This window comes from Eutrigla gurnardus (assembly GCF_963514095.1).
Source record: "Eutrigla gurnardus genome assembly, chromosome: 11".
In the NCBI taxonomy this organism is placed as follows: Eukaryota; Metazoa; Chordata; class Actinopteri; order Perciformes; family Triglidae; genus Eutrigla; species Eutrigla gurnardus.
The window spans coordinates 17,726,477-17,751,026 of NC_139925.1; the positions used below are offsets into that span (position 1 = coordinate 17,726,477).

The window sequence follows — 24,550 nt, forward strand, 5'->3', positions numbered from 1 at the left end:
TCATCCACAACTGTCGTCCTAACTTAAAATCTATAACTACATGCCCCCAATTTGCCAGGCAGCTTCAGATGCTTCTATTCTAGGCGTGTTTCATGTGAGGCTAGCGTGACTGTTCAATCGATTGGGTAGTGTGTGTACTCTCTTCGCACTAAGCCCACTAAGTGGGCTAAACAGCGATCTTCCACCACACCGATTGTGCAGTTTGTCAATGCGTAATCTAGGCAAACACCACCCAAATTGTTCTATTGTGCGGTTGGCCTCTTTCAGGCAGGTTTTGAGTGTTACAGAATTCACTGATGTGAAACGATGTCAGTTGTGGAGCTCAGTATAGAGCATGATCTTGACCAGCTGTGATTTCCTAGAATGATGCTGACAATACATTTAATATCTACGAGCTTCTTCTCACCATGTCTGCTGGAGATGAGAACTATACTCCCTCAGCTATGCTATAGGCAACAATTCCTCTTTCCTGTCTCCCTGAGCACACTGAACTGGTCTTTCAATTCTTCCTTTTATAAAAACTCAGGAATCCTTACCCACCTTGATCCTGTGTGGCCCTCTGTGCTTTTTACCTTTGTCTACCTGGAAAACACCCAGACTATCACTTCTGCCGTCTGCTGAATGATCTGAATGCTCCCTTTCTGGTTCTTGTTTCCCCTTTGACCTGTGAGTATCCCCTTTTATCATTTGGATTCTTGACCACCCTGTGACCTTTGTGAACCCTGCTGACCCCTGATGGCTGTTGGTTGGTGGTCCTGAATGAAGCGCATCTCTTACAGAGGGTGGGGAACCGTGGAGCAGCTCCGACACTTCGGCTCCAGGCAGGGGGGGTGCCCAGGTCAGAGAGCCCGCTCTGGGCAGAGGGAGCCCCTCCTCCACAGAACTTCAGGATCCCAGTAGAAACAGGAGAGCTCATCCCAATTGGGCCATACTGGGTAACAAAATAGAGTTGTGTTTCTGTGTGTGTTTGATGGTGCATGATTCTTTTCTTCAGGTAAAGTCGGACACAGAATACAGATTCAAGTCAGATTTTATCTGCAGCTGAATTTGTACTTTGCGAATCACCTGCAGTTGGTTTTCTTTGTAGTTAAATGGTAGAAAATTAGAAAAGAAATGTGTTGGTCACACTCTTGGTGATTTGTATGCCATCTCACGTGGTAACAGCTTTCAAAACAAAGAAGATAAAGTTCCTATTCCTTCAGAGAGCCATATGTACCATATGATATAGAACCACATGTGCACTGCATCAGGACTCTCCACGATGTATGTTTTTGGCGTTCTGACTAGTTTTCAACACATGTAGAAAAAGCTGGATTTGAGCATGAGTGCACAATGTGGTTTGCTTTTGGCTCGTTTTGTTTTTGCAGGACTTTCCAAGCGGAAAACTGTTGGTTATCAAATACCTGCATGATTATACCCACAGAAAAACACGCTGGTTGGGTCGTTTCCAGCAGTCGGTTTAGATGAAGCAGACCACATCTGAACCAGACTGACACCACATTATTCACATGGTCTTGTAATTTATAGCCACACTTCAGACCATCTGATATAGGTGTCAGAACGTTGGCCTGGCCGTCTTTCTGTCTGCCTCGTCAGCTGTGTCAGGGAGGGTTAGCATGTCCTTCACAAGAGTTTCTGCAACAGATGTGCTTTCTGTTGAAAGCCCGAGAGAAGAGAGGGGGTGATGGAATGCGGAAGCGGCAAGAAACATTGAGAAATTGGGGGGGTGGAAGAAGTAGTGGATATGTCATATTTTGATATTCCCACTGTGCCATTTTGGTTTATGAATTTCCATTTTAGAGGGCAGTCAGTGTCTGTGACTGCTACATTAGTTTTATGGCCAAAAAACAGCTTATTGCAGGCTGCGCTGATGCACTGGAAATATTCAATTTTGCATCAAGGCTTGCTGAAAAGTCGTCTTTGTGAATACATTTGGTAATTATCTTGCACGTCACTGCTTTCTTTCAATTTTGGTGTATATGTGTGTCCAGATTGTGTGTGTGCACGTACATGGACACAGGCAAGTAGCAAACTTATAGATTAATTTGCCGGACTGCAAAGACATGAGCATTTTCCACTGTCATACGCGCACACACACACACACACACACACACACACACACACACACACACACACACACACACACACAGACATGAACCATCTTTTTGCATGCACAACAGACCGAAGGAGCAAACATAGAAATGCACACTCGCTGAGAACCACACACACTTTCTGCTGGGAGTCTTGCTGAAGGGGGGATTGCATCAATAGGGTTGTGAGGTTGAATCATGCTGAATTGTCTGTCCTGACTAAAAGCTGAGGGGCAACACACACTGCCTCCTTGCATTTTTCTCTCTCCATTTTCATCCACCTGTTTTAATGCATGTTTTCATTTTGTGCATTAAACAGGTGATAGATGAAATATCAGCAATGATAAAAAAGTGAAAGGTACAGATGGTTTTAACCTTTGTCTGCGGTGAAAATACATCGTGATTAGGGGATATATGATAAAGGCTAGTAGAGAATTTAAGTAAACAATGATGCGATACCTCATTCTGCTTCACTTTCTGTTGGCAAAGAACCCCTTGTCTTGCTGTGATGTACTGTTACATGCTCCCCATTGTGCAGAAAAAACAAAAATGTACAGAATAAAAAGAGCAGCAGCATCCGGTTCGCACCACATAAAGGCAACATCGAGTCTGACAGGTATTACATAAAAAAGGTACATTCGACACGATGATTACCCAGAGGGTAATGATAAGACATGTTGAGTACATTGACATTGTGGTAACTGACAGAAACACACATTGGACATATATTTCGTATTGTATGCAGATTAGCATTCTTCTAGCAAAAATCCTGCCTCTGTCTTACTCTGTATCTCCGTTCCGGTTTGCAACCTTAAAAACATCCTCCGAACTGGGATCAGAATCAGAATCAACTTTATTGGCCAAGTATGCCGACACATGGTTTTTATCCCGTTATGACTGGTGCTTGAGTAAGGTGGCTGGTGTTTAGTGTAATGTAAATGTATGGACCCTCACTTTGTTGTAGTGCTTTGCGATGGGCACTGAAGCTCTGTCCCCCTCTTCAGACAGTTTTAGTTTGACAAAGTGTCTCAGGGAGACGTTAATGCAAGGTTTGATATGTCGCTCTACCACTCTCCGCCTGTCAAGCCAAAATGTTCCTGCCACAGTTTGCTGTGTGTGTGTGTGTGTGTGTGTGTGTGTGTTAGTGTGTGTGTGTGTGTGTGTGTGTGTGTGTGTGTGTGTGTATCCTGTGGGATGCTGGCGTTCAGATTAATTAAAAACTTCAATCCCTCTGTTCTCAGACAGAAATATGGATGCCGCCGAGGGCTTAACTGTAAATACCGTTTCTCCAAAATTGTCGTTTAATAAGATTCATCGACCCAGGTAATAATTGCTGTATATGGCACCCCAGTGAGGATTTGAATAAGAATTAATACATGGACTGCATGAATTGCATTTTTAAACACTTTTATGAGTATCACAACAATGAAACGGAGACTATAATTCGATCAGATTTCAACTCTTTCATTTTATTGTCATTTAAGCTTCTCCATTTACTTGAACAAATGACACAAAAACTTCTATGCCAAACTGTTTACGTCCCACGAACAAAGGCACATTATCAAAAAAAAGCATCTGATCTGATTTTCATGAAAATAAAGAGTAAACATAAATGTTGCTATAGGAAAACCAGCGGGGCATGTTACCAAGTGAGACCAACTGCTTTTCCACAATTACAATAGATGTGTTTTTAAATGTAACAGAAAAGATGTTTAAACAGTGAAACACTGAGAATGAAAATGAACAGTGTTAAACTGCATGAGGAAATCCTTTTTTGTTCCTTTCTAAACGCCCAGGATTCCCAGAGTCTGTCATGTGGAGAGCAGCTCCATGTCAGATTAAAAACAGGCCTATTGGAGAACAGCTTCACCAAGGGCTTTTTTCTTTTTGCTTTTCAGGCAAGTCGAAATGCTTCCTTAAGCCAAGAAGTTCAACTCCTCAGTGAAAGGATGCAAACTGGTTTCTTTTGTGAGAAAGCACATCACAGGAAGAGGCTGAGTTTTGCACTTCTCAGGCAACTGACAGTTTGAGTCAACAGCCAGAATGAAACGGAAAAAGGTAGAAAAGTAGAAACCTATTTTTCACAGCAGTCACAAAAAGTCAGTGTAGAGTATGGTGTCTGCTTTTAACGATTAAGATGTTATTTTAAGTACGTTTTTTCATAGTGTCACATGTTGGAAGTAACTAAGAACATTTACTCAGTATTAAGCACACTTTTGAGGAACTATTACTGTCTTATAATTATGACTTATAGTACGTTTCAGATACATTTTGTAAGCTTACTTAGCTAAATGTATCTAACTGCTATTTTTTTAAACATTTTTATTTGACAGCTTATCCATACACAATTCAAATGTAAACTTTTCAGAGATTCCAATTTTAAGATTGATCATTTTTTTCATCAGGATCATTTTGAACTCAAAATAGAGTTCAGAACAGTATAAGCCTCATGATTCTCTCTACCAGCCAGAAGACACTGTCATTATCTTTTAGCCTCGTCAGCTCAGGAGATTTTGCCGCTGGCATGCTGTCTTTGATGAAGCATTATTAAATGAGGAAGACTCAAAAATCACATCCCGAACCAAAAGAGTCCTGACTGAAAGAGAGAGCTTAATTTAAATCGTCAATTCTTAGTCAGAGGAGCTTACGCAGGGCCACGCCCAGAGCGTTTATACTCTCATTCCATTCTTACACACTTTGCACAATTCTCACAGCCTTAATATACAATACTGATGATTAATTAGGAACAGGGCTTCAAGGTAAATATATTATTTAGCTCTGTAACGATGTTAAATGTTTTACATTTGCATTTTTAGAAGAAACCCATTGCACCTCAGAAGCCAAGTAAAACTAATCAGCATAAAATAGGCAGGAAAGATGGGACGGATGTAGTAATGAAAAGGATGAAACAATAATGAATACAGGTTAATATAGACCCATTTACAGTCAGTAAACAGGCTGCACCCACCAAATATCGCAAATGCAACCTAAACAAATTGACTTTTCATATCTCTGTGCTGTGGAGTGAATTCTTTCTCTGCTCAGGTAGACAAGGCTCCAATATATATTTACATAGCTGATAGTTGCTGAAATAGTAATGCTGTGAATGTTAAATACCGATATTTTAACGCGTGACCGTGACTCTCAGCCGCATGCATCCGTGGTTGCTCGTGGTGACGGCAGATGTTGAAAACTGTGTTTATTATCTACACCAACCATTTACGTGACTTACGTAACGACAAAACAACAACGGAAACACCTGGCTGAAAGTCACCAGTTAACAAGGTCACTCATAAAACACCTGTTCTCTTTGGGATTCTATAGAGAAAAAAACCCAAACTTTTCATTCCATGTATATAGCTTTCTAACTTGACAGCTCGTGATAAAACACCACTGCCGTTGCCAACATGCATACGTGTATTTTTCATGACCTTGACTGTAAAGCAGTCTATATGAAATACCTTGTTTATCAGCTGCTGTGATGTAAAGGTCATTGAGCATCGTTCAAACGTTGAGCTACACTGGAATATACAGTTTCTTGGTGTGAAGCATCCATCAGTGGTCATCAGTCATGGGCCATAGAGCACAAAACCAACTATATTGATAACGTACATCATTCATGAGACAGACATGTTTCCACTGAGGAGGCAGGCTACTGCAAGTGCATGTCAAGCTGTCTGACTGCTGGTGAAATCCATATAATGATAGGTAATTTTGTGTCATGTAATACTATACTTCTAGTGATGAGCTGTCATCAGCCAACTTCATGTGTGCAAAACAAAAAAACGTCACTACTTCTAGTTGTTTTTGTACAAATCTACCACATAATAACAATACAATACAACAATATGATTCCACTCATCTGTACAACACACATCCTCCTGCATTTGCACTCGAGCGCTGCAGTAGAGCAGAGAAAGCCGAGCTGAAGATAAATGAGGCTAATGAACTGATGGAGGAATACATATTTAAAGAGGTGAAAAGAACTAACAAACCCAGAAAACTTACTTGGGAAAATTGACAAAACAGAGCAGGGCCAATAGCATGACATTATCCTCTTTATTTACTCAAGACCCTTCACCCCTCGTTCATCTCCACCTGCTTTATTTGTTCGAGCAGAGCGTCACAGGCCGCTGAGCGTGGTGCGAGCCCCGCAGGAAACCGTGGCACTTGACTAACCAGGTAGCAGCAAACCCACGAACCCCCCCCCAGGTCACTGGCACCGAGCCACAAACACCTCACAAAATATCACACATACCCTCCTTGGTCTGATTGCATTTGCACTCAATTCAAATTTCCGTTGCACACAAGCACATGTGCTTTATACACACGCATGCGAAAAGAAAGGATAATGACAGAGGCCACATTCCAGGAGAGCTCGAAATAACAGATAAAAAGACTATTATGAGAATCGGAGCTGGCATGCCGCCTTAAGGGGATGGAGAGAAAATGCGTGTGCTGCTATTATTCATAGATTGAGACGGACGTGGTGCGAGTGGTTTTAAGGTCAAAGACGACCGTCGACAGTGAAACAGGCCGACCCGGGGGTCAAATCATTTGAGGCTGTCGGGACAGGGCAGGCAACTTGCGGAGTGAAATTAGTCCGTCAGAAGTCTGAATCATGTTATTTTGAAATAAGAAGAAGAGCGCTCTCCTGCTGATTTGTTATGATAGATATGGGGATAAAGGAAGAGGCGAACAGAGATGGAGATGGGAGAAAAGAGGCAGAGACAGATGCCGGCTGTCCCCCCGCCATGTCTCTCTTTGTGTCTGTGTCCATCATGTGAGCACTCTGCTGTGGTACTTCATCCATTATTCACAGCTTCACATTGACTGAGAGCAGGGGACTTATCACCATCCAGCCAGAGGGAGCGAGAGGTGAAAAGGGACGTAATGTGCAGTTGGGCTGGCGAGATGGCTGCATGGCCAAAAGCGCTAATGTGCAATGCATCGTGTGTGTGTGTGTGTGTGTGTGTGTGTGTGTGTGTGTGTGTGTGTGTGTGTGTGTGTGTGTGTGTGTATTTTGCTGCAGAGAGCCAGGTGTCCCGATTTGTGATTCACAATAGTCCGCTGCCATACCAGTGGAGCATATCGTTTAAATCACCAATGTTGACGCGCACACACACACACACACACACACACACACACACACACACACACACACACACACACACACACACACTGCTGCCTCCGCTTCTGTGGACTGAAAAATGAGCGGGGCTATTTCCTCCCCACTGCTCCCAGTATGCAGTGATAGTGGAAAACCTGTGGTAGCTCAGACCCTGGTGGGCGGTTTGACGTGGCACTGTGGAGCTGCTTTGACTCGGCGCTTCACGCTCCTGAGGACAAGCTGGAGCGAGAACTTTTTTTTGGCAGGAAGTGACGCCACTTTGGCATCGTGGAGCATTTTTCAAGTGTTATTGTAAAAGGGGTGTGACACATGAAATAAACGGTGACAGAGGTGGAAAGATAGAGATGACTTATTTATATACATAAAGCATTATGTTCAGTCAAACGTCAGCAGAGCTGAAAGTAATTTCACTAACATACTTAGCCCTTAAATCATCATATAGTGAGCCAAAATAAGAGACTTTGTCTCCAGTTTCACCTGCATCACATTGCAAACAAAACCCGCACTCTTCATTCCTTATAGTAGGACGCCTCATAATTGTGCAAGATCTGTTACTTTTGGTGAAATTCAGAGGGTTCTAAACTTTAATTGGTTTGGAATGTGTGTGCAGTGTTGTATATATATATATATATATATATATATATATATATATATATATATATATGTATATATGCGAATTGTAAAAGTACCCTACTTTGGAAGTTCACTCTACTGGCAGCAATCTCACCATAGTTCAGAATTTGTTGCAGCACGACCTCCATGTCCTTTGTTCATTGCATTGTGGTCAAAACAAAGCGCGTTGAATATGCTTTATACTTAATTCTGAATTTGTATGTAGTTTAGAAGTGGGACATGACCAAGGTAATTCATGTCATGTCCACGAGGGCAGGTCCAAGTAATTTGTCCTTCCTTTTAAAGCCTTGTTAAGGACATTTTTACAAAGTTCACAGGTCTGGTAATTAAATACTGTCACTGTTCATCCAGGATTTTAGACTCAACATGTCTCAAGAACCTACTTTGTGTCTCAAACTGTTGCTGACTTTTGAAAGGGGATGCAATATGGGTTTGATGCTTTTTAGAGCAGCAGCAGGAGTTGAATGCAAATTTCATCACTAACTGCCTGCCTTCATGTCAGTCGAAACGCCAGTGAAATTTGTATATCAGCAACAAACACACGGTGAGGTTTTTTTTTTGTTGTCGTAGCTTTGCTTCAGCAGTCCTGAAAACAACAGACGGTTTGAGGAGAGCGGTTACGAATTTCAAAAACCATAAGTTATAACCATAAAATCACCAATCAAGTTATCGAGGAACACAGAGCGGGCAGCAGGCTTGCCAGATTGCTGTAGGGGAGATTGAGCGCTGTGAGCGGGATAATGATGTAAATATTGGACATTTGGTCCCACAGTGTGGTCGTTCAGCTGCAGGACACTTAAAACGATTGTGCATACGGTGCTTCGAGTACATTTGTGGTATGGTTTGGAACTCCAGACCCAGCTGTATATATTGACATGTAGATGTCATAACAGAATATGCTTTATTTGACTGGTTGTAGTCTGTGTGGTCCTGTAATGCAGATCAAATCCAGGTTTTTATGGTGGCAGACCTGAGCTTGTTGACATTCGGGGCATTTTGAAACCAGTAGTGAATTTGTGGCTTCAGTAGTGAGATTTCAACAGAACCACACTATGTCAACAAACAGCACATTGACACAGACGTTTCCTTCATTGGTCACACATGAGTGTGGGAAATAACTTACTTTATTTCTCTGAGTCCTCATTTAACATTTTCCCCATTTCCTTAAGGATGTTTTTGAATTAAATATTACATTTTCCTTTAAGTTAGCATTTCCAGAGTGAACATTTTTATTAACCCCCAGTTCTTTGTTGGAAGCCCAAGGATAAACCAGAGAACTCTTCAGTTCCCAGATATAGTATTTACTCAGGTCACAGGTAAAGTATGGCAGCGCTGGGCTTGGAATGGCAGAGCTCCCACAGGATCTCAGTCAGAGCGAGCCCCGTTTCTGGGGGCTGGTCACAATTTATCTTCTTGGGCTGGGTCTGCCCCGTACAGAGGTTGAACTTTTACGCAATGCATATAGCTATCTCTGACGTGAACTTACAGAAATGTAATATGAAACATGTATGGGTGTTGTCCTTGAGGCGTGTAACTGATGAGCACAACCAGTGCTTTATATGAGTTCAGTGAACAAGTACAAGTCTAAAGTGAACAAAGTGAAAGCCAATTTTAACATTTTCAAAAAAAGGGAACTTTGCAGAAAGCCAAACAACATTTCTGTTTTTGCCATTTTTTTTTATTAACCCCCAATGTGAAGGGCTTCCTGTAGTTTGAGTTATTAATTAAAATCAATTAAGTTATCCTTTAATTGCAATATACTACCTTGAAAGTGAGCTGTAAGCAAAGAAGAGAAAAAAATATTGACATGATTACTTATTCACATGACGGGGGAGTACGGATTTGTGTGTTTGTGTGTGTGCATTGCTGAGTTGTTAATGAGTGTATGTGCAAGCTGTGTGTGTGTGTGTGCGTGTACGTCTGCCAGTGACTTAAAATACCCTCCAGTTTATTTCTCACGTAATAGAGTTTTAGAGAGTTGAAGTAAGAGTTGGATTTGCTGCTGTGTGGGAGGGAGGGAGGGAGAGAGAGAGAGAGAGAGAGAGAGAGAGAGAGAGAGAGAGAGAGAGAGAGAGAGAGAGAGAGAGAGAGAGAATGTGTGTTAAAGCAAGAAAGAGACAGACAGAGCAAGCCAGCGAGCATAGGTTGTGTGCTTAAACTTGAGAGATTTACATGCAAAGCGCTGGTGCTCCGGCATCTTAACTTGGGGAAGTGAAGGTTGAAATGTACTCAGTGCAAATGCGCTTATGACGGCGAGGGAACCAATTCCGTTTACAAGTGGGAACTCAAAGTAATGTATTCCTACACTCAACCACACTCCATCTTAAGATATTTGACTTGTTTTCCTGACTAGAGATTTAGGCTGCCGAATAACCAGGCCACGATATGATAAGTTAATTAATCCACTGCACAGAAATTTGCTGCCTGTGTGCGACCCCACCAATGCATTAAACAGTGAAGTTAAACAGCGATGACTCCGTCGATACAACTGCTTTTCCTCCTCAAATTTCCATTGACTTCAACAACTTCGGTTTGAAATGTAAGTGTTCTTCAGCATGTGAAGTACACTTGTCCTCGGGGTTGTACTGGAGTTATGGAGATAAGAGGAGTGGGAAGTGCTCCTGCAGTGAGTAAATGAATGTGGAAGTATAAATGAACGTACCAGTTCATTTGTTGGACAAGTGCAAATTTGTTCCGAATGGCATCCAAGGTCAAATTTTGCAATTTAGCTTCACTTTCACAAGGGAACAGAACTCTTTCATTTTATAACTTCCATGCCCCTTAAACGTTTCAGATTAAGGTGAAATGTTGGCAGAAATGGTAGCAGTCACTTCATGGGGTAGGACAAGCGGATTTGAAAAAAAAAAAAAAAGCAATACTCTATGGTGGATATGCTCCTCAGCCAGCTCTGACATTATTGTATTGAATAGTTCACTAATTTCGTTTTTGACCAATTGAAGTGGCATGCTGTCGGATGTTCCATACTAGCGGTTAAAAGGCATTACATTCACATATTCTAGGAGGTTAACGGAAATTATGTGGCTGCCTATATATTATAGTATGATAAATAGATTTTTTCATCACCAATGCCTGACATCATTTATTTTCCCATTCAAAGTAATTTATAGTTCTATTTATTTTCACAGAAGGTTCTGCTGCCTAAAAATAAATAATTATATTGAAAGTTTGCCTTCCACCTCTTTGCAAATTGTACTTGTTGTAAATATATGTATATATGATATACAGGGTTAGAATCTGTTCTTGAAGGGACGTAACTGTCGAAGTCAATTTGAAGTGACTGCAAACATCCAATGCGGAACACAATAAGCAGCACACCATTTAGTGTATCAACAAGCTCATTTGCCAGTTTCTGGATGGCTTTGTAAAACAAAATGTGTTATTTTACTTCCTGTCCCCTGTAAATGATCTGCTCACTCACACATTTGCTCCTACTTTCTTTTCTCGTCTCACCTCTGCTGTCTCTGCTGGCTTTTTATCCCATTTTCGCTGTTTCAACCTGTCTCAACCCCCCCCCCCCCCTCTTTCCTTTGTACCGTGTTGTAGTTGGGATTATGTGCTCAGGCTGCCAGTTATGCTAGCCTTGCTCGCGCTGTGCTCCCTGGCCTGCGGTGTATTTACACGAAGAATTGAACAAGTTGGAGGAAGGTCTGAAACTATTTCTCATTACCATTAGGCTCCGGGAGTGTAATGAATATGGGGATTTGGTTGTCAAATAAGTGTTCGAGGGGGCCCATGTTGATTCATGGTGTGCAAACTTTGTTAAAAGGAAATGCATTTTCACAAAATCACATGTGGGAAACACCATGCCATGCATGTTAAATTCCATCAAAGGAGGCCTATATGTGTTTACTTTTAATATTCACTTTGACATTGCAGACGAGTGTTTTTTAATTAATTCAAGTCAAGTTCAGTTCAGTTTTCATTTTTTCAGTTCACTAAATATTATTTCCTATGCTAATTTTTACCCAAAGCCTGAGTCAACTGTAATAAGAAACCAGTTGATAAAGCAAGGCTTTATTCTACTGAGGAAAATGGACTCTGAAACTCCCCCCAGTGTGTCTTTAGGGCTTTAGAATGGAAAGCCTCAATTTCTAAACCATAAATCTGGATGTGGAAAACAGATGTGACTCGGCCCGGCCCGACTGTGACTGCAGCTAATCTTATTGTCTACACATCGGATCATATAGCAGTTCAAGTAGCATCCAGAGATAGGTGAAGCTAATTGCAGAAAGCCAGCGTGAAGTCTCACAAGAGCAATTAATTTGTGTCCCCTTCCTTTGTCTGAGGCTGAGCATCATGGGACTTATGCCCTTCTCCTCTCCGAGAAAGATTTTTTTCGTAGTTTCGTGAAGGCATGTATTGTCTTCCCATCAGCCAGCTGTTGATTATGACAGTTTTTTGCTCTTGCTAGTGATAAATGCCACGGCTGGTTTCCAGAGCATGCCATGATTATAATTTAACTGGTCCCTGAAAAAAAACAACTGCATTCACCATAGACATGTAACACTATTTATGATTCATGGAACGTGATATCCACAAAAGTAGCAGGTGCATGTTATAGGGATTGAATTTAAACGTTGCCCGAGGTGTTGGGAAAGATTATAGCTCTGAATTTAGTTGCCAAAACAAAGTTATTACAACACTGCAGCAGCACCATGTGTTCAGACTTAAACCAGTTTCTCTGTCTTTTATTAGAGCTATGTTTCTTAAAGACTACTTTACTGGTAGCAGTGCTCCACAAATTTGTAGCGAAATGATTAAAATGTGTATCCATTTCTTTAATGTAAACACACACACACACACACACACACACACTGTTACTTTAACATAGACCATTCAATGCAATGTCTCCATGGTACTATATTCACTGATAATTATTATTGGCAATGCGTCATGTGGTATTATTCTCATATTATATATATAATTTCTTTAGGCAAATGCATTAATTTGATATGAATTTAGTGTGGTATACATATGTTTTATGAATTTATATTATTTGACTATTATTAGGTATAGTGGGGTGTTTTTTTGACATAAAAGATGACAAAATTAAATCATTGTAACATGTTTAATGCAGAACACAGAAAAGCAATGAGGCGCAGCATTATGTTCAGTTGAGATGCTCTGCGTCTGGGTGTGTCTGGTTGCTATGATACGGAATATCCACAAAAGTAAAAATGTTGGCACAAGTTAGAGTATGAAAGGAAGGCATTTCGTAGAGAATCGCTCAAAGTTGAATATATTTAAAATGTCAGTGACCAGATGAAAAACACCAATGTGCAGCACTCCAGAACAGATGCTCAGCCCCTCATCATGCTGCTGACATTTGTAGCATAGCATAAATACACAGCACTCACATTACAACCTCTGATTGGCTGGGTATTGCAATATTGCAGTTATTGTGACAGCCCTATTCAACACTAGTTCACAAAGTTATTAGGGAAAAATAGGATGTGTCTCAAGAGTGAGTTTACTGTGTCCTATTGATTGAATGTTTCCGAGACACAGGATTCATACCGTGCCCATCGCTGTCACTTCACTTGCTACAGATACATTATGTGCATAGACTGAGCCTGCATCTGCACATTACTGTAGGTACAACACAGTAGAGACAGGCTTGTGGGGGAATAGAAGAGGATTTAGCAGACAACACGGATAGGAAGACGGACAGACAGAGTGAATTGAAAAACAATCCGGTGAAGTAAGGCAATGTCCGCCATGACCTCCCGCCCACACCCCACTGGTCCAATTATCGACCGTTTTGATTTGTCTTGGAGAGAGGAAAGCCAATTAGAGAGGCCCACTGCAGGCAGGCTTGGGCACCATAAGTGATTTTTCATGCATCTGTTCAAGTGCTTTTCCTTGAATTTGCAAAAAAAACAACAACCTCTAAATGGTCAATACAGACATTTTATGGTGTTGCAATAATGTTTAAATGCAACTGAGATGCATATTTGGGATATTGATGAAGTGCAAATGTAAAAGAGAGATTGATACCATCACCAATTTGAAAAACAATCAATCGTTAATGACTTAATCAGAAATTGTCTTGTTCTTCTTCTTCTGCTTCTTCTTCTGCTGTTTTTGTCAGGTGCCATGTGTTAATTTCACCAGAAAGGAAACAAATGGCCGTGGTGACATTGTACCATATGGTGCTATATATGTGTCCAGGAGGAGAAACAAATTATTAATGACATTCAAGCAGCATATTGCATAGGAAGCAGCAACATAGTGCTTCGTCATTACGTATATTGATTTGACCCCTTCAAAATATTAATTCACGGAAACGTTGATGGAAACAAACAGTGGCTTCATTTTCCTCTTGACAGCATTTCTGCAACATTTTGATGGAAAGAATACATGACATCAATGAGCCTTTGCCCGTGTTTTCTTTAGTTTTTTCCTCACTGTTGTCAACTACTTGACTACAAAAAGTTTACATTGTTTACACATTTGCTTTAATTATATTTATATGTAACTCAGATTTATATACTTGTGTAGACTTACTGCTTATTGGACACTTGATTGGTGTTATATGCCTTTCATACCTTTTGCTGTAGAGTCTTGTCATATGCATGGTGATTTCTCTATGAACTGTTATACTAAATATGTCAGTCTGGCTGGTTTTCCCTATATATTTTTTTACATATAACATTTTTCCAACTCCGTCCCTTCTGAGAAACAGATGCGTCGCAGGACAATTCGTCCATTGACAGCTCCTGTTGGGTTTTAGCTGAATTGCGATGCCAGTACAGATATTGAAAGTGAGAGGAGTCTACCATTGAAATGAAGTTAAAAGCAGCAGATTCTGTCCGCGAGTGTGTTATTGCTTTGTCGCTCGCCTGTTGCCGGAGCAATCAGTTTAGGCTCTGACACTTGATGTAATCAGCTAGCTGAGAGATGGACGGAGAGGAGCACATTTACGTCTGTGTTGGGAAAGAACTGTGAATCACGGAAATGTATGCAATTTAAAAGGCAGATTCAAACCCATAAAACAAGCAAACGTGGATTCATGGACACATAAATGTGCACACAGACACTCGCATGCTTAAGCATGCGCCCCCACCGCCATTCAAAATGCCAATTCAAGTTGGAATTGCAGTGGATCTCCCCACGGGTGCTGTGGCAGGAATCATTTGTGTACATTGTATCTGCTGTTCACAGGTAGGGAGACGGTCTAATGCGGTGTTTGTTTAACACCATTTGTCCTCCCCTGTCAGGAGAAATACTTCACAATCATTTCAGTGTGGGTGATTCTCTCTCTCCTTGAAGGAAAGAAAAGGAACACGCATCTGGGATTATGTTGCCGTGGTGAGACGGCTAAGGTCCAGATTTCATTCGCATACACACTTGCGTGTTCGAGGTGGAGCGGAATTATGTGGCACTCTAAAGCAAGTTGGACCGAAGGGTCTTGTGCAGCACGAAGGACTTTACTGTGAAACAGGAAGTTTGCTGCTAAATCTCCGTAGCCCTCAGGATAACCATGCCAACCTCTACAATCTAAAGGGACACTGATGGAAATAACATAGAACAGACGATTATTATGGCCTTTTAAAAATATATATATTTTTAGAATATTATTTTTGGGCTAAATGAAGAGCTGCGTGCTACGGCGCCCATGCCAGCTCACCATAATTAACACTGGCTACAGAGGTAAAGGCCTGCATGGTATGTAGAGTATTACTGTAAGCGGCTTGTAGTGATTCCACACACCCTTTGATAATGTGCACTCCTTCTTGACTCACTCATACTGTTTTCCAGTTGCTATTAAAGTCCATTCTTAACCTTGGAAAAAGCAGTAGATCCACTTACTTGCATCTGCCTGAGACAGCATTTCAGTGACAATGTTTCAACATAGTTAGGACCTCTGAAGTGGTAAATGGACTTAATGCATTTATATAGACCCTTTCTGGTCTGAGGTATGCTGCCCGAGGACACTTTGATGCAATGCAGGGAACCAGGGATTGACAATAGTCACTTAGATTCTGTTATAACAAAAGTTAAAAATAGCAAAGGCAGATCTTCGTCTTGAAAGTGAGACATAACACACCCACTGATGCAGTTTGCATCTTCTTAATTTAGATTATACACACACACACACACACACACATTGCCTTTCACTTTCAACCTAATATTGTCATGTTTTGATGTATACATGGTATTGGAAATATCTCCTATTTCAGTTCCTGTTGGACTTCTGGTTACATTTCTGAACACTGAGATCTCAATGGTGGCAATTGCTCTCTTGAAGGATTTAATCTTGCCAATACCCTTTTTGATAACTGATTGGCCTCGACATTGACTGATCACAAATCGTTAAGTTCAGCTAGACATTTCCTCTGTATGAAAATGGTATTCCTTTATCCCCCACTGATAGTCATTAATCATTTATTGATAATGTAGTGAAATCCTTCCAGAATTAGCATTTGTCCTTCTTCCTGTCGAGCAGAGCCTTATCCCTCCTGCAGATCCTGATGACTGATGTCGTAGATATCTCCATGTCAGCACTTTCAGATGTTGCCTTGATGGAAAAATGAACTGCATCGTTTTATATTTGATATTCTGTTCTGTCACGGTGTTGTTTTAATTTCCCTCTGCTTCAGGTGGATTTTCTGTTAAGATGTCGTCATTGAGTTATGTTGCACAGTTTTAGTGCAAGACGATAAATGAAGTAATCAGTACAGAATAATGAAATTGTGCATTTTCTGGTGGATCCGAATCATCATATAAGCAAGACGCCTCCATACGTGAGAAGGGCTGTTTTTCATTATTCCCTTCGGATTGTTTATGCGGAACCTTCGTGTTGGCCTTACATAAAAAAATTGCACCTCAACGCCGTTCCCTACAAGGTGATTGAATTATGCCTTCATTCCAGGTGCGGAAAAGGTCAGAAAAACCAACCTGTTTCTTTGCAGCATAAAATTCATGTTCTGTGTAGAATTATTTATGACTAAGACAACAGTATAAATAAAATAAATACAAAGTGAGAAGCATTTTCATTGCCTGTCAATGGCCTTCAACATGGTGACACCTAAGATGGGGGCTTGTAGCAAACGGGGCTAACAGCGCTACTTGTGCAAATATCACTTATCCATTTAGGCACACAGGTCTATCTATTCTCTTTTCACTTGTATGGAACAATTGGCTAACCATTTGAAATAAATGGATTGAGTTTCTGCAGCGTGTAGCCATCTATCCTCAGAACTTCTCCAGCACGGTGCCTAAACAACCTCCCCATGTTGGCATGGCATGGACGGCTGAGCCACTCCCTATTTTTTTGTTTTATCTGAACTGTCATCTCTTCAAGAAATACTTCAGGCCTTGCCCTCTGAATTGCATCCTCATCTCCCATATCTGGCCCCCTCAACTTGCTGCACTTGGCTCTTATCTTTAAGTAGAAATAAATTCTTTCTACCTTTCGCCTCAGCTCTTATAACTTCTCCTTGGCTTATTTTCTTCCTTGTCTCTTGTCACTTTTCATGTCTGGGCTCTTTGGGTCTGTGAAAAGTAACTCTTGTCTAAACTAATTTGTGTTTAAGTTACTTGCATAGTCTCTCTCTCTCTCTCTCTCTCTCTCTCTCTCTATATATATATATATATATATATATATATATACACACAGACACACACACATCTTAAATATGTCTCACTCAAGCTTCGAAGCCCCAAAAATGCCACCCCCGGGACAATGTCTTGTGGATTACTTTCTTCTCTTTTTTTCTTTTTTTCCCCCCCTCGTTCTTCTTTCACGTCCCCCAACATCTTCATTCATCCTCTCCTGTCTAACTCTCCTCACTGCCCTTTCTTTCAAAACTTCACTTAGCCCTTATCCCTCCCTTTCACCCTCAGGCTCTGATTCACTCCTATCTGACCATTGATTTTCCAAAGAGCTGTCAAAAGTGTCAGAAGTTCTCTTGCCAGGCACAAGTTATGAACGTTATTACGAAGATGCTTCTGGACCGAGGGTGTCAAGAATAATGGATGATGCAACACAAACACCATCCGTATGCTTGTATCTTTCACTTTGTATGCATAATCAGGGTTATAGCTATAGCTTAATTGCTAGTATCAATTCATTATGGGGGAAAAGCTGCTTACAAGTGCCCAGAGTCATCTACTCATTGATTGACTTATGGTTTCAGGACTTTTGTACGTTGTACTCTCTGGTCTTTTGTCTCTCAGAGGTGTGTGTGTGTGTGAGAACATTTTCGTCTGGAGGCAAAGGTGGGGTTGATGGATTTAATATCACAGCTCCTAGTGACCTGCTTTGGGCTGCAGCTGACGTCTACATGCATTCTTGAGAGCAGTACTGAGCAGAATTGAACTTTGTCTCCCTCAAGATGGAGAGCTTCAGTCGCAGGAATGCTGGAAGTATTTGTGATTTGTGCGATGTGCTAGATGTGATGGTGTGTGTGTGAGAGAGTGTGTGAAGGTATGTTGATGGAGGCTGTAGCTAAGCTGTGCAGTTATTCATCCTTCCAGATAGTCTGCCTGCTAAGCCCCTGTATTCATCTGAAGCTGTTTACATCCAGCTAGGTCAGGCCTTCCCTGCTCGGCACTACCAGCGATAATCTCATTCAACAACGGGCCAGATAAACTGCTGGGAAGACCTGAACATATGCACATGTATACTTACACGAAGAGAGCATTGCAGAGATTTAGACAGGACCTGTCTGACAAATGTATCTGAAACCATGTTGTTAATACTGACCTTGTTCCAGCTGTGAAGCTGAATGTTTGCTGGGGTTTCTCTGTAAAGTGAATGTCTGAGAGATTTGTCGTAAAAGAAACTGGCGTTGTCGTCTTGAACTGAAATTGTGATGGCCATTATTCACTACGGGCCAAATGCGTCACAGACATGCACAATGAAATGCAGTTGCTACACAAGAAAAACAAGAAGGCAAACAAAACAAAATCAGTTATGCATTGTTTGAATTTGGTTCAGAGGGAATGTAAGCCGCAGTAAGAACAACAATTGTCTGGGCAGATAACATGGAAATTCAACATCAGGGAAACATTGTCTATTGAGTTTGACTGCGTTTAAGCTACAAGCATCATTGACGTAAACACAGAGTCTGCCTCCTCTCGTCCCACCAGAGTCCTGCTCTCTGTCCTGCGGTCGCCCCTTACTAGGTTAGCCTGGAGTCTTATTTCATCCATCCTATTTTCCTGCCATGGGACATCTAAAATTCATGGGAGCTTCTGGCCGCAGCATATACGTGTACAGCCATGCATTTATACATACATGAGCCGTAATTTACAACAAAAATGATTGATAGGTAAATCAATTTTAATTTAGAATTTTGAGGGTGGTCATACAGCATACAAAATCAAATTGAGTACACATTGCTAACTACACTATTCAATTTGTAACATAAATAAAGAAATTAACAAATTCATATTTAACAAGCTGGAACAAGCAAATGTTTGGTATTTTTGGCTTTTAAGTGACTTAGCGTAATTAATATGTTGAGCCCAAACATCTGGCATGTAAGTTTTTAGCAGTAACATGCATGGATGTCAATGTCACATATCCACGTCATGTTTTCAAACTCCTTCTAGAAATTGTTCTCATTCGTTTTTATTCAAACTCTTACCATGTACACATGCATAGCATTTTGTGGGTAAAATATATCCAGTCATCCACCCTTGAAGGCAAAGAAGAACTGAAATAAGGGATTTTGTAGGTTTAACTGTCAGCAAGCTCTCTTTATTCCTAAAGGGAAAGAGACAGCATACTTTTATCGTACCAGTGGGAAATGTACAAGGCAACATTCAAAAGACAAATCTTCATGAAAAGTTCTGTTTGCTGAACGGCAGTCAATGTTAACTTGGTTTAAGAGAAACAACTGAAGCTAAAGCCGTTGTGAAAAGCTTGCTAAAGACAAAATAATCTCCTTTTCTTGCAGAGGTGGCATGGTTCATTGGCTGTAAGAATCAAAGCCTGAAATAGAAGCTCCTTTGCTAAAACATCAAGAGCTCACACAGGGAGGTTCAGCTAAAAGGGAGAGAGGAGAAAAAAGAACCTTTTGAAGTAGCTGTGCGGGCTTTGTTTTTCCTTGAATGAACACATACTGGTATGAAAATGCTTCATAGTGGAGGAGAATAGTTTATGAAATGTGTTAATATCTGTGTCTCGGTGTTGGGATTTATTTCAAAGTGGTATGCAGGCTTCGTATTTAAGTACACGGTATTTGCAGACACAATCCCGCTGCTAATGAATGCTAGCCTTCTCTTTCCTCCTATCTTATGCATGGATGCCCACATAACCACATGTACATTTACATTTAGGGCATTTAGCAGACGCTTTTGTTCAAAGCGACTTACAATAAGTGACATTTGGATGCTTACATTCTTAAAGAAACTCAAGGAGTTTACAAAAAGTGTGTATAGAACTTAAGTGGTAAAAGGAGTTGTTTACTTTCCCTTTTCCTCCACTTAGCTTGATTATTCCATATCAGCTGAAACTTTAGCCTGTCCATGTGTTTTTTCTAAGTGCTAATGCAGCCATATTTATGGCCTAATACCCAGGGGATGCAGACAAAAGCCCCTGGCAATGGTAAAACAGCAAATGTACATTTTCATAGGTTATTAGGCATTGATTTTCCCCCGGATTAAGAGGCGTCGTAATGCTAAGCAGAAGAAATTGGAAATGTGTCCCGATACGCTGTTATCAGCTGGCTGGAGAGAGCTGGAGAGAGTCGAGGTCTGGACATTTATAAGGGCCCTCTCAAACACACACACACACACACACACACACACACACACACACACACACACACAGCTGCTGTCGTAGAAGCACACAATCCCCGAAACTCAGGAAAAGGCATGAGTGAAATCAGAAAAGAGGGGGAAATATATATCTAGAGAAAGAAAGAGGTGGATGCTTGTGAAAAAAAAAAATCACATCTAATCAGCATATGAGCAGCCTCTCCAATTAGCTCTCCTTATTATTCCAATCTGTCAGATGGAAAGGAGCACAGCAGAGAGAAATCAAACATCCCCAGGCCAAGCACATTTAACATATCCTCTCAGGATGGCAGGCAGTCAGGCAAGCGGGCGGACTGGGAAATTAAACAGGAAGATTTCCAGAGAGAAACACGCTGGCTGTGTTGTACACCTGCAGCTATCATGCAGCGTGATGGAAATTTGACGGAAACAGTTTTGTGCGTGCTTGTTTTATCTTCCCTCGCTAAACGCTGAAAAATATCCACACACTGGAAGACGGCCAAGGAAATAATGGAGTCTGAGAGGCTGCTCTTTTTTTGGTTTGCTTTTTAACAACAGTCCACTCGAGTGCATTTGGGTGAGATGACTTGCATTTGTCTGCAGTAAACTATCAAAAATGATAAGGATTGCACTTTACTTATAGCCAGTGCTGAGGTACACATATTACACTCTGCTTGGAGTGTTCCTTTACCTCACAGCAACTCTTTGATTTAAGCCATTTCAGCCATTAAAAGGTGTAATAAATGTGCTGGCAGCTTCGACTGTAGCTTGAGAGATTACCATTTACTGTTACAAAATTCAACTCTCTCAGAAAAATGAAAAAAACTATGCTTGCAGGGATTGTTTCAGTAGTGGTGGATAATTGGAGCTTAGATGCAGGATAATGACGTGTTTTAATGGTGACCACGGCAACAGCTCTCTCACAATCTGAGGGTTTGGTGCTTTTGAAAGCTCTTACAGCATTTTATGTCAATTGAAAGCTAATGTTTGGCTATGAAAAACTGATCACACCATGTTATACCCACAGTATATACTTAGTATTGTGTGATGTGGGCCAAAATAAACATGTATTTGTGATATTTTGAACTAACAATGTGTATGCAGCAACTAGCTGGGATGCCGCCCAGTAATAGTGGCATAACCAACAGAAATGCTCCTTTGATGTAACGTATGTAGGTTTTGAGTGAATTAGCACACCTTGTTTTGTCCCATGAAGTTGGGTCTTTTGTTTCATTACAGTGCATTATAGTGTTATCAGAAGTGGTCTTTGTTTCAGGTGTGTGTTGGCCCACCTCCTCTATAAAAAAAACTGCAACCCTGCTCTGAAAAGTTAAACACAAATGCTATTACATTAGTTGTTCTGGCCTTTCATGATAGTCTCGACAGAAGCAAACCAGAAATAACATTAGAATTGAGATTTCTCTTCTTTTGCTTGAATAATTACAAGAACATTTATTTGGCAGAGCCTTCATTTATTTGATTATGCTATGCTGATTGGGTGTGTATTTTTTAGAGATATTGTACTCCTATTTAATAATGCTGCATTAAGTGTTTCCTAAAAACACATTAATACACTGTGAGAAAAAGTTTCTGTGCTGATGAAATTCTTAGAACAACAGTATTAGTGTTCATAGTGTTCATTACAAATAGGTTACAGCAGCTATATTGGAATTGGATAACATTTCAGATAAGGGTATTTGCTTATGATGCAGAATAGAAGTTCCCATTTGGCTGCAGGGGGGTGGCTGTGATTTGGTGGCGTCCACTACTTTGTGTATGTGTGAGTGCTGCATGTATATTAGCATGTGCAGCTGTTTGTCCCAGATCCGCATGTGTCTTTCAAGGTCGAACCATGTCCACCAATTTGGACGATCAATAACTTGTGATATTGGTCGGTTTTAGCCTGGAGGCTGAAAATCCCATTGTTGTTAGAAATGTTTGCTTGCATGCAGACAAAAACAAGTGTGCCTGATTTGTTGTAAGACACTCCAAATCAGTAAATTTGAGACTTTGAGACTCTGAGTTTGTACTTTTTTTCTTTCTTGCAAAGCTCGCTCTCCTCCTCGGTCTTCTGTGCGGCCTCACGGTCTTTCAACCAGAGATTTATTTCACATTTGTCTCGGGTAAATATTGTTTCCAAGTGTCGGCACTGCAATATCAACCTTATTGAATAATAAATTACTCTCTCTGTGAAATGCCTTCAGGTTAATATATTCAATGAATAAATAACAGGAAAACTCCACATTGAGTTTGGAAACAGGATATGCAGCTTTTTAATGATTATTTTAGGCCAAATGAATGAATTCTTTTGTGCTCTCAAATTGCAGTTGAGTGCACTGGTTTCTTCATATTTTAATTAATGCACTAGGGTCTTTAATATGGATGTCGGTTGAGCCATATTGTACTGGCAGCAGTTAAAAGAGAATTAATTCTCCGCTCCGACATTGTCTCTTTTAATTGAATAAATAAAGTTGTTCCTTTCTTAAATAGTTGTTTTTTCAAAGAGTGATTATTTGAGCCAAACCTCAATGATAAAAGGTACGTTTGATGGCTAGAGCTCTGGGTTATTATTGATTGCACAATGAATCTGCTTTATCTTTTATTCTGTCCATAAGAACATTTTACAGATTATTATTGTTTTACATGTATTTGTCCATATGTGAGCTAAATGCCTTTCCTGTTTTGCTTCATGTGTCTACTCTCCGTGCTTTTTCCTTTCTCTTACCGTGTCTTACTCCAGTGTTTCACTGCGGCTCACTTTAATCTTCTTTAATATGACAATCCTGTACCAACTTTCACCAGAGAACACCTCCATTGATCCCCTCGGCTATCACGGCCATCATGTTCAAACGTCGTTCAAAAGCATCAAAGTCCCAGCGGGTGATCGTGAAAGTGTCAACCGCTACCCCGATTTCCTCCGCCTCCATCACCAGGCCCGTTCGACACCGCCGTCTGTCTCTGGGGCGCGGTGCTGTTTAGAGCGAGGTAGAGGAGAGGAGATACAGTGCCACCATTTGGATAGATTGAAATCATATTTCATGGCTGGAAACCCTGTCAGGAAATGCTACATCTGAGAAACAAGAGCAGCCTTCACTTTACAAATGGTCAGGGGAAAGATATTGTTTAAGTGCTGCCGAAGTGCAGTGATAAGTCAGGTGTTCGTCAGCAACGATCAAGACCGGCGCCGCTTGTCACATTTCAGTTAGACCATCGCTTCTGATGAAACTTTCTCTCCCATACATCAACATGGTGCCTCGACAAGTCTGTCAGGTTTCTTTTTCTCTCACTTGTTGTAGTTGAGCAAAAACACTTAAGGCTGAAACACTCTTCTCTATATGCACATACAGGCGGAGATGGATGGGGGGTTTCAGAACCGTGTGTGCGGCGGTTATTCTTCTATACTTTTGTTCGGATTTCGGGTGCAACATTTACCAACATTAACCTGTGTGACGAGCAGAGTTGTACAATGTTTTGTTGAGATTTGGAAGGTGATGAACCATGGTTACCCATATCATCCTTCTCCCTGTAGATCAGCAGAGAAGTATGTCTGCATTTTTGCTTAGGCTTTGGGATTTCGTCCTTATTCCAAAAGGATGGACTCTTTTGAAAAGTTCAGGTTAAGTGACAAAATCTTGCTGCAGATTCGTGTTGTTATTGGTGCTTATGCAACAAGTCCTGTGGTGCTGCACATATGGCCATTTATGGTATTAGAATTCTGCAAGCGTGTCTGCTTGGGGTGAAACCAGTCCTTCCTAGAACCAGGGAGGAACTGCTTGGAAAATATGAAAACAAACAAGGACCAAAATAGGTTGACTGATGTTTTATGCTAGAGTCGGGGAGTATAAGATATTTTTTTTATTTGCCTTTATTCAGTCATGGTACATGGGGCACCAACTCTTCTACTGAGCACCCTGTCCACCTCAACTGCTTTCCTAAGAACTGTTAC

The 24,550-nt window shown here is 40.9% G+C and overlaps 1 protein-coding gene across 2 annotated transcripts in view; it reads left to right on the plus strand.

The window, feature by feature from the left end:
- gfra1a (gdnf family receptor alpha 1a) overlaps positions 1–24,550 on the plus strand; it is an 88,997-nt gene that overhangs the window by 13,604 nt on the left and 50,843 nt on the right. The window contains exon 4 of one of the 2 annotated variants that reach the window (XM_084020541.1): positions 780–935. The exons of the other annotated variant lie outside the window; for it this stretch is intronic. Within the exon in view, the coding sequence (XP_083876667.1) occupies positions 780–935 (156 nt within the window). The remainder of the gene's footprint in view (positions 1–779; positions 936–24,550) is intronic. 2 annotated transcript variants of the gene reach the window in all.